The 15,923-nt window shown below is 46.9% G+C and overlaps 1 protein-coding gene across 1 annotated transcript in view; it reads right to left on the reverse strand.

The window, feature by feature from the left end:
- Positions 1 to 15,923, reverse strand: part of gria1a (glutamate receptor, ionotropic, AMPA 1a) — a gene marked incomplete at both ends in the record, with an annotated part of 70,544 nt that overhangs the window by 27,893 nt on the left and 26,728 nt on the right. Inside the window, 6 exons of the mRNA XM_084469143.1 lie at positions 4,554 to 4,996; positions 5,763 to 5,969; positions 10,132 to 10,242; positions 10,653 to 10,757; positions 12,568 to 12,735; positions 13,417 to 13,575. Coding sequence (XP_084325269.1) covers positions 4,554 to 4,996; positions 5,763 to 5,969; positions 10,132 to 10,242; positions 10,653 to 10,757; positions 12,568 to 12,735; positions 13,417 to 13,575 — 1,193 coding nt within the window. The remainder of the gene's footprint in view (positions 1 to 4,553; positions 4,997 to 5,762; positions 5,970 to 10,131; positions 10,243 to 10,652; positions 10,758 to 12,567; positions 12,736 to 13,416; positions 13,576 to 15,923) is intronic.

Consider the following 15,923-nt stretch of genomic DNA (forward strand, 5'->3'; position numbering starts at 1 on the left):
CTATTGGATGGTTTTAACATTTCTCTTTGTTTTAGTTCTCTTCATCAAGTATTTCTGTATAGCTGTTACGCTTGTTTGCTATATTGATCTGATCTGGAATCCAATTACTATTTTAGTTTTGTTTTACCCTCCATTGGGAGCAGAGTTAGGGAATGCATCATTTCATATAAATTCCCTTAATTCAATACAAATGATCTGTTATGAATGAATTGTTATTTTAGAACGTTGCAAAACGTACAGATATTAAACATTTTTGAATAATTGCTTGTCAACTGTGATCAACTGACTGGGATAACTATAAAAAAATGGGTCATGATGCAGTCAGAAAACTGCTTTCATGGTAAAGTTGAGCTCTTAGTGGTGAATTATTTTCCTTGTACGTCAAAGTATATATCAGGCCGAAACCCTCAATTTAAAAAAACATTCATCCTGTGCTGATGTGTGTGACGGTGCGCATCAGGCTCTGCATTAACAGGTTATCACCATCTGAAAGCTCTCTCTGACAAGGTGGTGCTTTGGAAAGCACTAGCAAGAACATATTTAGCCCCACACACACACACGTGCACACGCACACACACACACACACGCACACACACACACGCACACACACGCACTCCCCACCCCCCAAACGAACACCCAACCATCATCTTCAGAATTGTTTGCTACGCCTCTACTGGAACTAGGTCACCCCGATCTCCCAGGGAGGAGGGACGGCTCCAGGGCGGTACTCAGTAGGGTGAAACATTCACAACGTTGTCTGTGGAGCCTTACTGGGCCCGCGCCACCATGCCCCCCCTGGTGGGCACCATGCTGCTGGTCCCCTTCAGTACAGGCTGATTCCCCTCCAGTAGGGGGTCGAGTCCCATCTCCACTGGTGGCTGCCCCCCCCCCCCCCCCCCCCGCCCCCCATTGGATGAATACAAAGAAAAAACACATGAATGAATGGAGAGAAGACAACCCACATGTACACACACACACACACACACACACACACACACACACACACGTTAAGGTGAATGGACACGCACACACACACAAATACATACACAGAAGACAACCCACATGAACACACATGTAAAGGTTAACACACGCACACGCACACACACACACACACACACACACACAAATTGTGTAAATCAACACACGTGATCGCGCAGAGGATACAGCAGCACAGTTGCACACCAACCCTTCACGGAGACAAGGGGGTAATTCATGGGACGCCTGGTGTGATTCTATTTATATCAGGCACATGGGTGGAAATCCATAGTTACTGCAGATGTAGTCTGTTGTGTGATGGCTGAGTGCTGTGAGACAGTCATGCCTTACACAAGGACAGGGGTTACAGGGCCTTACACAAGGACAGGCGTTACAGGGCCTTACACAAGGACAGGCGTTACAGGGCCTTACACAAGGACAGGCGTTACAGGGCCTTACACAAGGACAGGCGTTACAGGGGCCACCCCAGTCAGAAGGATGTTCGGCGCAGTAAGGGGATTTGACCCCTTGATTATATTTAATAGGGAAATACATGTAGCCTACTGTCGTTGAGCCTCTCTCTCTGTATCTCCTTCTCTGTGTGTGTGTGTCTCTCTGTATCTCTCGCTCCCTATCTCTGTATCTGAATGTCTCTCTCTTTCGAATCAAAGAGATTCCACTGTGGTGTGTATTTGGTGATGTTTATCTATTCTTCTTACGTATACTTATTATATCTGTCATTCTATAAAATGCCAACCTACAACGTGAATTCAAATGTCCCTGCATATTCTGCTGGACTACGATCATTTAAACAAAGACCTCCATTCATACTGGAGGTGGCTGAGCTTTAATCTGGTAAGCTGTGTGGTTCCTATTAGGAGCAACTGCCATGCTCGGCTGATTCCTAATGGAACAGCACTCTGCTTCGTACTTTGCGAAAGAAAACTCTGTTTCCACAGAAAAAACATTGACCATTAAGGTCACTGGTGCAGGATTTACTTTCTTCAAATAAAACTTTATAAATATATTATATTTATATACATTTTCTGATTCATATTTAGGGCTAGGTGCTAGCCCCAAGCAGAAAGCTCCTGTGTTTACAGAGTAAATAAGGCTTTGGCAAACATCCAGCTTCATGTAGCTTCTAAGCTTTGGATTGGAAGATTAAATAACAAGTTTGCTTCCATGAAAGCAATAGTTCCTCAAGTTTAGAAGTAATATCAATCAAATCCACGATTTGAAGAACAAAGTGTGCCTACCATAGTCACTGAAACAAAGCGCTCAAAGCATTACACCCCCCCAGAAAGGTTAATAACTTTAATCAATAACAAAATAATTACAAATGCTGTGTTCCCATCTCTTTGTATACAATAGACCTAAGAAAAACAATATAAGTTTGGTGGAAATCAATTATAAATAAAAGCACAACAGCTCCAAAACATAATTTAACCTTCTCCAGTTCTTAATTTTTCAGATAACAGGGCTGCATGATTCAAGTTAATGGTTTATTGATCCAAATATTTGTATATTGTGCAAAATATTGCTTAATAAACCACCACTTTATGAATCAGGGTGTCTTGTGCACCCACTGAATGTTTAAAATCATCCTTGTTGGTTGGCTTGGCTGCTAAATAAATCAGTAGAGCCTACAACCATGGTCATAAATTAGTAAAGCAAAGAATATCCCCTAAAAAAAACCATTTACACTCCGTTTTCCTTAACTTCAAGCTTAATTTCTAGGACATTTGCATGATGCCCTTCATTTCTAGACTGGGTAGCCCTGCCAATTCTGCTGGTGATTTTAGTTACATTTCTTTCTAGTTTCGATACGTTTTTGTGGGAGCCAATCACCAAGCTGGCTTTTCCCCGTGGCGCGCTATTGGCTGGTTTAACACAATGACGACAGGGAAGCGACGGCAAGCAGCCAATTGCGTACAGAGTCAATTTAACTCCACCCATTGATCACGCTTCTTGTGCTGAAGAAAATGACAGCAGCTCCCCCAGACAATAGCCAGGCTACTTCATTTCCACAATTGAATGATATTCACAGACATATCCTGGACTACAGAGACAGAGATGAAGAAAAATCCAACAAGGTTGAAACCAGACCTTTGTTGTTTCATACAAACAACCACCAGCCACCACAACAAACTGACCATCACGTCCACTCTGACCCAGACCAAGGGGCCATTTCGTAATTGGATGCTCCGTTCCAATTTAGGAAAGTACAACTTTTGAAATCTCTCCACAGTGGCACTGAACTACTTTGTCCTCTGGGTTCAGCAGGGTGGTTCAGCAGGGCTCCTCCCGGGCTGACATTCAGCTCCTTGCTCCTCCTCTGGTCTCTCCGGAGCTGGCTTCCCAGGCCCACCTCCGGCTGCCTCTAATTTCAGACCCTCTAATGAGATTTTTAATTGGTGACCTTTCGGCGAGTGGTTCCATACCACAGCTCACGAGAGGACTCTCTATGACTTGAGTATTGTGTGTGTGTGTGTGTGTGTGTGTGTGTGTGTGTGTGTGTGTGTGTGTGTGTGTGTGTGTGTGTGTGTGTGCGTGCGTGCGTGTGTGTGTGTAGAGCACTCCACCAGGCAGTACCCAACGCAAGGATCCTTGTCATGAGGGTTGGCCTTAGATTACACATTGATGAATTCTTTTGGCCTCCACGTGCTCATAAATACATGCCACTAATCCAACCGACATTCAAAGTGAATGAAGAAGGTTATATATTTGAGAGTGCAACTACTTTGCCTAACCCCTACCTGCTCCTTAATGTCCCATAGCTTTGGATTAAATCATGTCCTAAATGAGAACTTTGCAATTTAATCCCTAAGCACCTTCCTGTAAGCATCCCACTGCGCTAAATGTCTTAATCTGTGGTCACTGTGAGTCACTTTGGACAAAAGCTGCTTCTAAACGACTACACTGTCATTATGAGAATCGCAAGGAAGTCATAAAAGCTAAAGACAATGGCAGGGTTGATGAGCCAGGCACTTGACGGTGTCAGAACAGTTCTGCTATATCCTCAACGACCGGCAAAGCAGAGTGCCAAGGGCAATGAAACGGTACCCGTTTGTGTTCAGGACAATCGAGTGAGGAGATACATTCTTATCATATCTTACATTGCGATTACCTGATGGTCGTGCTGAGCAAAGCTTACATTTTGTCCAAAAACGGTAAGAACATTATTCTGTTCTAGAGGACAGTGTGTCATAATAACCTCACAACCACCTCTAAAGGTCACCCCTCCCCCTGCCCACTCACCCTCACATCCCCTTCGTCAGTCACACGTCTGCCTTCCCTCCCTCACTCGCTCACTAGTCCCGCCACCCTCACCCTTATTCACACACTCTCTCGTGTCCCCCTATTTACAGACAACTCCAAGCAGGAGTGTTCATTGTGGCAGGGGGAGACGTGAGAGATGTGTTGTTCAGTTCCAAATCCATCCATCCACCCATCCATCCATTCGTCAGTCCATCCACCCATCCATCCATCCACCCATCCATCCATCCGTCAGTCCATCCATCCGTCAGTCCGTCCATCCGTCCGTCCGTCCGTCCGTGCGTGCGTCCTGCTCGTACCTGGGTGAGATGTCACAGCCCTGCTGCATGAAGGCTCCCAGGGAGAACCAGAGGGAGTTGAAGATGCCAAACTCGTTGTTCTGCTCGGGGCTCTGCTGGGCGGGGTTCTGCTGGCCCGCGGGCTGGCCCTGCTGGCCCCCGCTGGCCGAGGCCTGGGTGGGGGACTGGGGCTCGCCGCCCTCCTCGTAGTCCTCGGCGTGCCACTCGTACGGGCTGAAGCGGCTGACCAGGAACAGCACCACGCTGACCCCGATGTAGGCGAACACGATGCACATCCAGATCTCGTAGGCCAGCGGGTCCAGGAAGGAGAAGACCCCCGGCTTGGACTTGGTGGGCTTCTTGATCATGATGGAGATGCCCAGCGACATGAAGGGCTTGGAGAAGTCGATCACCTCCTCGCGCACCAGAGTGATGGTCAGCGGGGCCACCGCCACGTCCGCTTTCTGAGGATGGGGCGCACACGCACACGCACACGCACACGCACACACACACACACACACACACACATGCACACGCGCACACACACACACACACACACACACACACACACACACACACACACACACACACAAACAGACACACATACACACACATACACACAAACACACTTTATAGTTGATTAGGGCTGGTCGATGATCATTAGGTTCTTAATCATTGGTTTTCTCTCTGTAGATCACCTAAAGCTTCCAGTCCAAGTCCATGTTAATTTATAGTACTTTTCCATGAATACAATCCGCTGGGTTCATCAGAACAAAGAGGAAGGATTTATAAGAGGACCCTAATTGCAAATTGTCACTGTGCGTGCCCTAAAAGAAAGAAATACAGAAATAAAAATCGAACTAACCCAAATTAACCACATTCTGAATACAGCATGGTCCTCAGTGCTTCAATCCATCTGGTTAAGATCAATCTAATCTGGTTAAGATCAAGATTTTGATGTAAACCAAGATGAGCCGAGCTTTTTAATCCAGTCTCTAATCTGGTTTAGGTCATGATTTAGACGTGAAACAGGACGATCTCAGCACTGTAATCCATTCTCTAAAACAGTTTAGGTCATGATTTAGACGTGAAACAGGACGATCTCAGCACTGTAATCCATTCTCTAAAACAGTTCTGACGTGAAACAAGATGATCCCATCATAACTCCAGTCTCTAATCCCGGCTTTAGATCCCGGTCCAGATGTAAAACCCGGCGTCCGCTCTGCTCACCCCGTACACCAGCTCCCCCACCATGCCGTTCCACATCTTGGTCTCGGGGTCCCTGGCTCCGTACTTGCCGTCCGTGACGATTTTGAGCTTGTAGTGGTAGCCCACATGCTTGGCTATCTCAGCGGCCAGCTCTACGATGTAGCCCTCGTACTTATCGTTGCCCGCCAGCTGCTCGTGGTTCTTCTTCAGCATCACGTACGGAGACTCCTGATTGGGTGAGAAGGGGAGGAGAGCGTCATGGAAACGGCTGGTGGGTCGAGACGGGACGAGACGGACTCAGAGGCCGTCCTGGAGGTGTGGGATGAGCTATGTGCTGACAAAGTGGCGACAAAGGAGCAAAGGACATTTCACCTTTTTTTCTTCATTCAAACAGCGATGGAACACATGATGAACTAGTCTCATGTTTGTCTCCAACGGACGTCAGACAGAGTTGTGGTTGACTATGGGTAACTTAACTTAACTAACTTAACAGTTGTCAGATTAACAAGTGAAGACATGTTTGATTAAATTAACATTGCTGTATGTGTTTTACTTACATAAGTTAATAAGTTATAAGTTTTACTTTTATATCCCTTCTCCTCTATACACTTTCCACAAAGTCAAATTCAATATAAAATACAAGGAACAAAAAAAATGTACAAAACCAAATATAAAATGTTTTAGAATTTAATTGTTTTTTCAAAATCATATACAAATGCTTTCATGGTGCAGGAAAGATAAAATGTCCATGACATTATAAAATACATTCCAACATCATGTGTAATGTAGTACGCCTTGCAAACTACACTGCTGTGCATCAATTGAAAAAAACATCATGACACATGATAGAATTAACAACGCTATGATGTAATGCGTTGATACACTGATGTGCTGATTATCTCTGAGACAGACTTATAGCTAATCAATAAAGATTGAGCACAGGCTGTCATCTTTAGTAGCCGAGAAGCTATGATGGATGTGTGACAACCAGATTTATATCAATCCTTTTGTTGCAGTAGATATTCTTATTATCTTGTGTGCAGCTGTGGTTTTTGTCCAAGAATAGAGAGATGAAAAAAGTCTGTTTGAAATATAATTATTGCTGTGAAAGCATCGCTGTGAAAGATAATTACGTGAAATAACAAGGTATCATTTGTACTTTGTTCCTGGCAACTATAAGGTATAATTTATTGTAGGCTTAAACATTATCATTACTGTGGCATTGTGTCATCGAGGTGTGTGTTCAATTCAGGGTCACACAGAGCGAAGCAAACAGGAAAGGGACGTGTCAGGGCACCTCCAACTCTGAAGTGTCAGTGTGTGTGTGTGTGTGTGTGTGTGTGTGTGTGTGTGTGTGTGTGTGTGTGTGTGTGTGCGTGCGTGCGTGCGTGTGTGTGATGTATAAGCCATTTTAAACTGTGAAACAGTGTAGAGCCAATCCACTCGTCTCATTATGCAACATTCTATAGAAAATGTCTCTTACATTGACCAAACTGGGTGGGTAAGAAGATTATACCTCACGTTACACCCGGGGCTCTCTCTCTCTCTCTCTCTCTCTCTGTCCCTCTCTCTCTCATCATTCCAGCTCTTGAGTGACTCTCTCCATCTGTCTCTCTCTCTCTCTCTCTCTCTCTCTCTCTCATCTGTCCCTTGGTCTCTCTCTGCTGGCTGTCTCTCTCTCTGTTTCTGATCTCTCTGTACATATCTTTCTGTGCCTTACAGTTCCGCTTTGTTTAATATACCGACGTATCCTATGGGATATTGTTAGTATCTGTTATAACAACAACAAAAACTGAGACAAGCTTTCTTTTTGGAGAGGAGTTATATAAGCGGATAAATGGACAATCCAACAAGTCGTCGGATTCAAAAAAGAATCTCTTGCTATAAAACCCACGACTTTCTTGTTCCTGTATTTTGTGTGTTTTTTTTTATCCTCAATGTTTCATCAGGCCGCTCTCTCTCTCTCTCTCTCTCTCTCTCTCTCTCAGTTACATCTGAGGTGAGGGTAATAACCGTAACACACGCAGAAGAACCACAACCAGACCTTGACCGCCAGGCGTCTGGCAGGTGTCCAGAGCCTGGCTGCACCCCTGGGAGACAGGGGAGGGCAGCGGGAGGGGAAGGGTCAAGCACAGAGGACCGCTGCACTCTGGGTTTTTCTCTACTGACAGACAGACCAACACAAACAAAGGAATAAATGAATGGCGACAGGACACACACACACACACACACACACACACGCACACACACAGTCACACACGCACACATTGCAGAATTGAAAGGACTAAACCTTGTCATGGTATTTATTACACAATTTAGCATGCACTTATGCATACATACAGTATACATATACTGTATGTAGTTGTGTTAGAGACAGAGAGAGACAGAGAGACAGAGATGGAGATAGAGACAGAGACGGAGACAGAGACAGAGACGGAGACAGAGACAGAGAGATACATTACATTTAATTAACACAATCCAAAATGGATTGAACACAATAGCTGAAACATAATGTATTGTGTGTCAACCATAACACAAGACATATGAATTCCCTGAATCTAGCCTGCCGTCAACTGAAACCAATTCCAGCAACAGCTTTGTAGAACAATTTCAGGAATTAGATTCACTCTGGTATCGCATTAGCCTTTCTGTCGGAAAGCCCATTATAACAACGCAATACAGATGCACATGTAGTAGTTGAGGGCACAACCTCCATCTAATAACCAATTCCTTGCTCAGAAACACAAAAAAAACAAGCCTTAAAAATGTTGCCCCATGGCTCTGCTTCTGCCTAAAATCCGTTGTGTGCAAGCAGCAAGCCTGGCTGCTAGATTAGACACAGCTAGCCTGGCTGCTGGAGTGAAAAGCTGCCAACCCAAGCTTGTCCGGGTCCACACGCCCGGCGCAGCAGGGATTGCAGTGACACACCGGGTACAAAATCCCTCAGCCCATTACCTTCCACAGTAATGGACTGCTACACCGCAACACTGTTTGTGCCGACCCCCACACACAGGATATTGCCCTACCCCCCACGTGAAATGCAACTGAAAGTGATAGCATAAAACAAGTGAATCTTGGGGTTAGGTTTATTAATAAAACATGTTACACCGCTCTCTGCTCTCAAGGCTTTAAAGCCGAATCTCGAGTGTGGGCGAGGCAGGGGGGCGGGGGGCGGGGGGCGGGGGGGGAATCATCCTGAGTCTGTGAGAGGCTCAGTTCAGATGTATCCCCTAGAGCAGAGCAGCAACACGACGCTCCCCTCCCTGCTCCCTAGGCTCCAGAGGAACCCGCCTGAGCCCCAGCAGCACCCGGCGCTCGGCCTCCGTACGGACGATGATTCAGAGAGCGACTCTGGCGCGTTCGCTGCGAAACTCATCAGCGCTGCCCTGAGGCTTGTTTACCAGAAAATGACAAAACATTTAGAAAGGTTGACGCTCCGAGAGCAGAGTGCACGAGGCGCCCGTCAGCGCGCGGCGGCGGCGTTGTTGCGGCGGAAGCGTGGCTATAAATACCACGGCCGTGCGTGGACTGCCCGCGCACTTCACAGGCGCCACATCACGGCGACCATAAATCCCGCTTTACTCACTCACCCCACCCAGCTCTCTCCAGCCCTCTCACAGCCCTCTCCAGCCTCCCCTCCCCCACTCCCCACTGGGCTGTTTGACTCCGCTGTGGTTTGGGGGTTATCCTCCCCCCCCAAAGAGAACAATGGACGGACAGACTTCGGGACGGACGGACGGACAGACTTCTGGACGGACGGACGGACAGACTTCTGGACGGACGGACGGACAGACTTCTGGACGGCTCCCAGAGACGTGGCCCACATCGACGTGTCTGATAAAGATAAAGAGGGCAGGAGCTCGGAGGACGGCTGAAGGACGGCCGGGGGTGGAAGGCCTGTGGGATGACGAGGCTGCTGTCTCGTGTCCAGACAGTTATTCCATCCAGCCCTGGTTCAAACCGTGGTTCAAAGCTCAGAGGAACCACCCTAAGAACCACTCTGCCGATGTGCTTTCTCGAATGAACACAGAGCAACACATAATGGCGTTATGCAATGTGCGCACTTTGACCGTATAGACTGTATGTACTGCATAAAGCATGAAAACGAATTGCCAAACACCATAATCCCACACATCTAACTCTAATTCAGAGCAGGCACTCTATAGGTACAGAGGAGAGCAGGAGAGAGCTAGTCTAAATGACAATATTAGTACTGATGTTCAGGCAGCTGTGTGCTTGCTCTGTACTACAGGAACTCTCTCATGAAAGAAATATGAATAGGTGACATATCTGTCCGTAGTCCTTCAATTTTATAACCAAACTACGACCCTGTATCGTATTCAACCTTTCAATGTGGCGTTTATGAAAACCTGTGTGGTGTCTTCCTCACCAGGATGGTGGTGACGATGTACGTTCTGTTCTGGAGGCTGTAGGTATCGTTGCTGCCTCGTACAAAGTGTGCCGTGTTCACGTATTTCTCGTTCTCGTTCCAGTAGCCCACCTATAACAAAAGAATAGAAAAGCCATGAGGTAAAAAACAACCCATGAGATTGCTTGATTTAGCAAGGTCGGCCCTGCGGGGACAATCAGAGGAAGGCTTGTTGGATAGTCCTTGTCAAGAAACAAGACAAGAAACCGAATCATACTTTTCACCCTTTTTGTGCAGAAGAACAATACAAATACTGCAAGGAAAGCACCAGAACAAAATGAAACACATTAAATAAATAACATAATAATGTGAATCACAGAGATACATTTGAAGAAACAGAACTACAGGTAAAACACTACAAATAACATCGAGCCACAATGCTATACGCTGCCATGCTATGTTAGCACCAACATAATGTTTGGTATACGCAGCAGAGACACATTCTCAGTATTCTCCAGTCGATATTCAGGCGGTCAGCTAACCTTCTTGGGTCCAGAGAGAGCTAGTTCCATCACACTGACAGTGTAGTTGGTACGCCGGCCTTTCTCATTGAACTGGATGTGACCGGTCAGCCCATCGATACGAACCTGGACACACGATAAATGTTGTGATGTTCTTTTCAATTGAGCAGAATATTGCAAATATGCTGCATTTATTCAAATGCAGGTGAGCAGTGTGCAGAATGTTGGCATGAAATGTCGTGGTTGCAGTGAAAGTTTGTGTAGGATTTGTTTGCGATGGGTAAAAGCTTGCGGTACACATGTGAGCGCGGCAGTGCGAGCCAGACGGCGTGTGTGGTGCAGTATGTTTGTCTTGGCTGTGCACTGAAGTTAATTGAGCGACTGAGGCTTCAATCTCCAGTCCGTCCCCAGGCAGATGGCAAGATTAACTCTGACCAGGCCTCCAAACAGCCATGCTGCAGAGCCCAGGGGCAGCATGTACACACGCATGCACACACGCACGCACACACACACACACACACGCACGCACACGCGCACGCACACACGCATGCACGCACGCACACACACATGCACACGCACACACACACACACACACGCGCACACGTACGCACACACGCACGTACACACACACACGCAAACACACACACGATGCATGCAGCTCATTATTCAAATGTTGCGCACAAATGTATGATGGGTATGCATGCAAACCAACACACACACACACACACACACACACACACACACACACGCACACATTTGCAACTTCAGAAAAGTTAGGTCATTTTCCGAATGTGCGTGCGTGAGTATGAAAGCATGCGCGTGTGCCCGTGTGTGACATCACGCGGCCTAGCCACTCCGAATATTGCATTACCAAACTCAATTGTTGATGTCATATTTCATGACGCTCACCGCCGAGGCTCGTGGCCTGCGGGTTTTGTTTACTGGGAACGATGTCAGTTTTGATACTGGTGAGCTCTGCTGCAACTTAATGTGAACTTTACACGACAGAATGAGACCTCATTTGTTCAGGCAGCCCAGACTCAGGAGCTGTTAGCCTGGGCGCCACTCAATGACGCGAGTACGCTCGTAAGTATTCATGCGCAATATTTCTGTGTCTGTGTATGTGCATGTGTACACGTGGGTATAGGGGGTGTGTGTTCCTTGTGTGAATGGGAGTGTGTGTTTATGTGTGTGTGTTTGTGTGTTGGGGCTTGGGGTTGTATATATTGGCATGTCTGTGTCTGATTGGCTGCATATTCAGATAGATATGTTATTGTATGTCTTTGTAAACCCTGTTCGTCTGTGCTTATTCTTGTGTGTAGATGTTAGGAGTGTAATGATACGCGTATTCGTACTGACATCGGTTCTAGCGGTTCGATGCACGTTTCATTTCGGTGCGTATCTAATTTACTTTTTTTTTTTAAATAATTTTAATTTAACCCTAACCCTATTAATTTTAAATTTATTTGAAGAAAAATGTTTTTATTGATTATCACACACTCTGTGAGTGTCTTGTCTTGTCCTGATTGTGTTGAGGACCACAATGGAAATAAGTCCTGGAATTTATTGTGTTTTTAATTGTATTTGATGTCTTTCCATGTGTGTAAGGCATTTATTCAATACAATTTAATAAATCAAATCAAATTAAAATCAAATCCGAAAAAAAAAGTTTAATAAAAACCCCCCCAAAAAAAACCTGCTGTACCGAAGAACATACCGAACTGTGACTTTTGTGTATCGTCACACCCCTAGTAGATGTGTATCTGTATCTGCGCGGTCGTGTGTGTGTATGTGCGCCTGCGTGCGTGCCTGGGTGTGTGTGTGCCTGCATGTCATTGTGCGTCATGCGTGTGCGTATGTGTGTGTGTGTGTATGTGTGTGCTTGCGTCCATGCACGTGTGTGTGCTTGTGTGTGTGTGTGTGTGTGTGTGTGGACCTGCTGCAGGGCTCTCTGGATGTCGATGCCTTGTCCCCAGGGGGCCGGTGGGTTCGCCAGGCATTCGCCGGCGTTGCCTCGGCGAGAGATATCGATCCTCTGTCTCCTCAGGTTCTGGAAGGCCGTGGACATCACTTTAACACCGTCGTACGTCAGCGCTCCAGTGTACTGCAGAGGGGGAACGACACGATGCAAACCGCTTGACGTTAAACTCATGATAAGGATACAGGCCGCATGATATTACTGAGTGAAGGCAAAGTGGCTGTGGATAAAGGGAGGAAGGGAGTGAGAGGTGGTTTGTACATAGACGTGTGGTTTCCATGGAGGTATATAAATATATATATATATATATATTTAGTATATACTACACATGTACCTCCTAAGATGACGCAAATTGATTTGATTTGTTCGCTATCTCGGGATATTGGGCAATATCCCGAGATTGAGATCTCAAACTCGGGATAATGCGCAATATCCCGAGTTTAAGATCTCAATCTCAGGATATTGTTTTCGGAGCGCACGTGACGCTCGTCATGCTACACTACATGTGAGCATGTAGTGTATACTAAAACAATTATTCACCTCAGGCTCCGTGAATAGTGGGCTGTTCCCCACCTTCGGCGAATAATTGTTAAATATACACTGATTCTCCTGGTTCATGTACTGTTCATGTACATTTTACAGGAACCACATGTGTAATGGAAAGCTATGGTTTCTGTAGAAAACACGATTTGTTTAAATGTCATTCCTCCCACTGTTCTCCGTGGGAAGTCAACTGGTCAGCGGTGCAGGGCTGGCATCAAAGGGTTTTTAGAGCGTAAAGGGGAAGCCCCATCAGAGGAGAGATACCTTGAGGCTCCTCTTGGGCATTTTGACATCTTTGTTGTCGAACTCCATCCACTGCTGCACCACCTGGCTGACCCCGGGATCGGAGTTGTTCACCAGCTGGAAGCCCGTGATGTTGGCCCCGCCCTTCCTCAAGTCCGTCAGGTCGATGTCCAGGAAGCCCTGCGATGACAGACACGCAGACAGACGGGCAGACAGACAGGCAGCGACAGACTGAGATCAGCGAGACGGATGGACAGCTAGAACAAGCGTGGGTCAGGCGGGCGGAGAAACAGACGCGTAGCCGGAGTGGCTCTGGGAGCGCCCCCCAGCGCTAGTTTACTCCTGTAGTGTATATGTGCTACGGGGTGATTAGGAACACAGAATGTACAAGAGATCAAGAAACCAGCGAAGAGGCTTTTCACTAAGGCTCACAAATGAAGCGGTTTGCACCGAAAGGGCAACTCCACAGGGCGCGCAGGGCTGCGGCTCCTGGTCTCAGCCATCGCAGCGAGGGCACGTGGGTTAATTGCTTCTACGGAAACAGAATATCTGTCTTTCATGTAGACATTATTAGACATGCGGGAGCGTGACCCCGTCCCCCCATTAGGGAGACGAGCGGTGGAAAAGGCAGAGCCCGCATGAGACCAGAAAGGTTTGGAGCTAATCGCACAGACGCCGCGGTCAACAGCATGCGCTCCTCGGGCACAATGGGCGGATCAACGCGTTGTAGGAGCGCCTCCAATCAGAATGGAAAGGATGAAAAGAAATAGGGGGAAGAAAGGAAGCGATCGATTGGTAGGGCCAAAGCATGCTCGCGACATAAAGATGGAGTGGAGATTGCGGGGGAGAGAGAGAGAAGAGTTTGAAAGAGCGAGCGAGCAAGACAGAAAGAGGGCGAGAGGACCAGAAAGACCAGGAGAGAGGGTGAGCAAGTGAGAGAGAGCGGGAAATAGCAGAATAGAGGGGACGATTAAAGAGCAAGAGAGGGAGAGAGAGGCACAGGGAAGAAAGGGTGATAGAGAGACGGAGCAGGGGGGAGACAAGAGCCCCATCCAGTCTCCAAGCAGGTTGTCTGCCAGGATCTCAAGCAGAGGATACAGAGAGTGGGAGTTAAAGAGAGAAGAGCATGGCTCTCTGCCATGAAGAGTGAAAGAATGAGAGAGAGAGAGAGAGAGAGAGAGAGAGAGAGAGAGAGACAGAGAGAGACAGAGAGAGAGAGACAGAGAGAGAGAGAGAGAGAGAGATTCTGAGTGAGAGAGCAAGAGAATGAGAGCGAAAGAGACAGAGCGAGAGAGAGAAAGAGCAAGAGAGAGAGAGAAAGAGAGAGAGAGAGAGAGAGAGAGAGAGAGAGAGAGAGAGAGAGAGAGAGAGGGGTCGATAATCTAAAAGGGGTGCATTTGTTTGTTGTTGTGGGATGCATTTTTCTACATTGTTGGGCTGTTCAACCGCGCATCTGTTAAAAAACAACTGCGTCCAAAGACCGCTGCTTTTACATACGGATCCAACAAGTCTGTCCGTCTGGATTATACGATACCCTGGGTGATAAACATCACCTTCCACCTACCCAAAGACCTCTCACTGCCTCACACCCATTTACCCTACTGCAGTCACTGTTGTCTGCGTTCTGCATCTGAGCCAGCTGAATGGAGACACACCTCAATACAGTACAATTACCTCCAGTCATTTAGGAGAGGCTTGTATCCAAGGCGACTTACAACACATTTGTTCTCATCCATGAATCAATGCATAATATTGGGACAAATGGCAGAAAATGTAACATTTGGAAACGTTACTCTGCTACGATGCGAATAAAGAGAGACGAGAGCAGTGGCTGTAGGAAGGGAAACGCCCCCCCCCGGACCCACCCGCCCAAGAGCTTCAGATGAATGCGCCTGCCACTCTCTGGGACCGGGGCCTTGTCGTGACAGGTCGGCGCTGATGGGTGGCCCGGTGGAGACGCAGGGAGAAGAGAGGGATCCAATCTCCGGCTCCGTCTCCCGCCTCTCGTGATGGATCTGGGTTGCCAGGTATCCGTATTTCTCAGTTCAACTGATCTGTCTCTTGTGTCTTCTCCTTTTTGCTCCCTCGCCTTCTGCAGCTCCACGCGTCGTCGTTTCATGCAGTGCATTGGGTTGGTTACTATAGAAACCAGACCGGTGTTTCTCCTGCTAATGCTCAGACATGGGTTGTAAGAAGAGGAGGATGATGAATGAAGGCTACGAGGGATAAACGTATTGCGTCTGTATTTGTGGATCTAAACAATGCCCTCTGGCTTCGCGAACAACTCGATATTCACACACACAAGCACACATATTTGTATGAGCTCATCATACATTATTATGCCACTTAGCATTGATGTCTTTGCTGCGGTCCAAGAATTCTAATTTTTTAATTATATCTGGGAGACTGGCCAGACAAAAAAATAACAATATTGAGCCAATCTAAAAATCCCCAGTGCGGGCCAAGCAGCTGCATATTATCGCTGGTTTTCACCAAAGCTTCGGTTGATCTAAATAATTTCCCTCATT

The sequence above is a fragment of the Micromesistius poutassou genome (genome assembly GCF_964030765.1).
Source record: "Micromesistius poutassou genome assembly, chromosome: 6".
Classification (NCBI taxonomy): domain Eukaryota; kingdom Metazoa; phylum Chordata; class Actinopteri; order Gadiformes; family Gadidae; genus Micromesistius; species Micromesistius poutassou.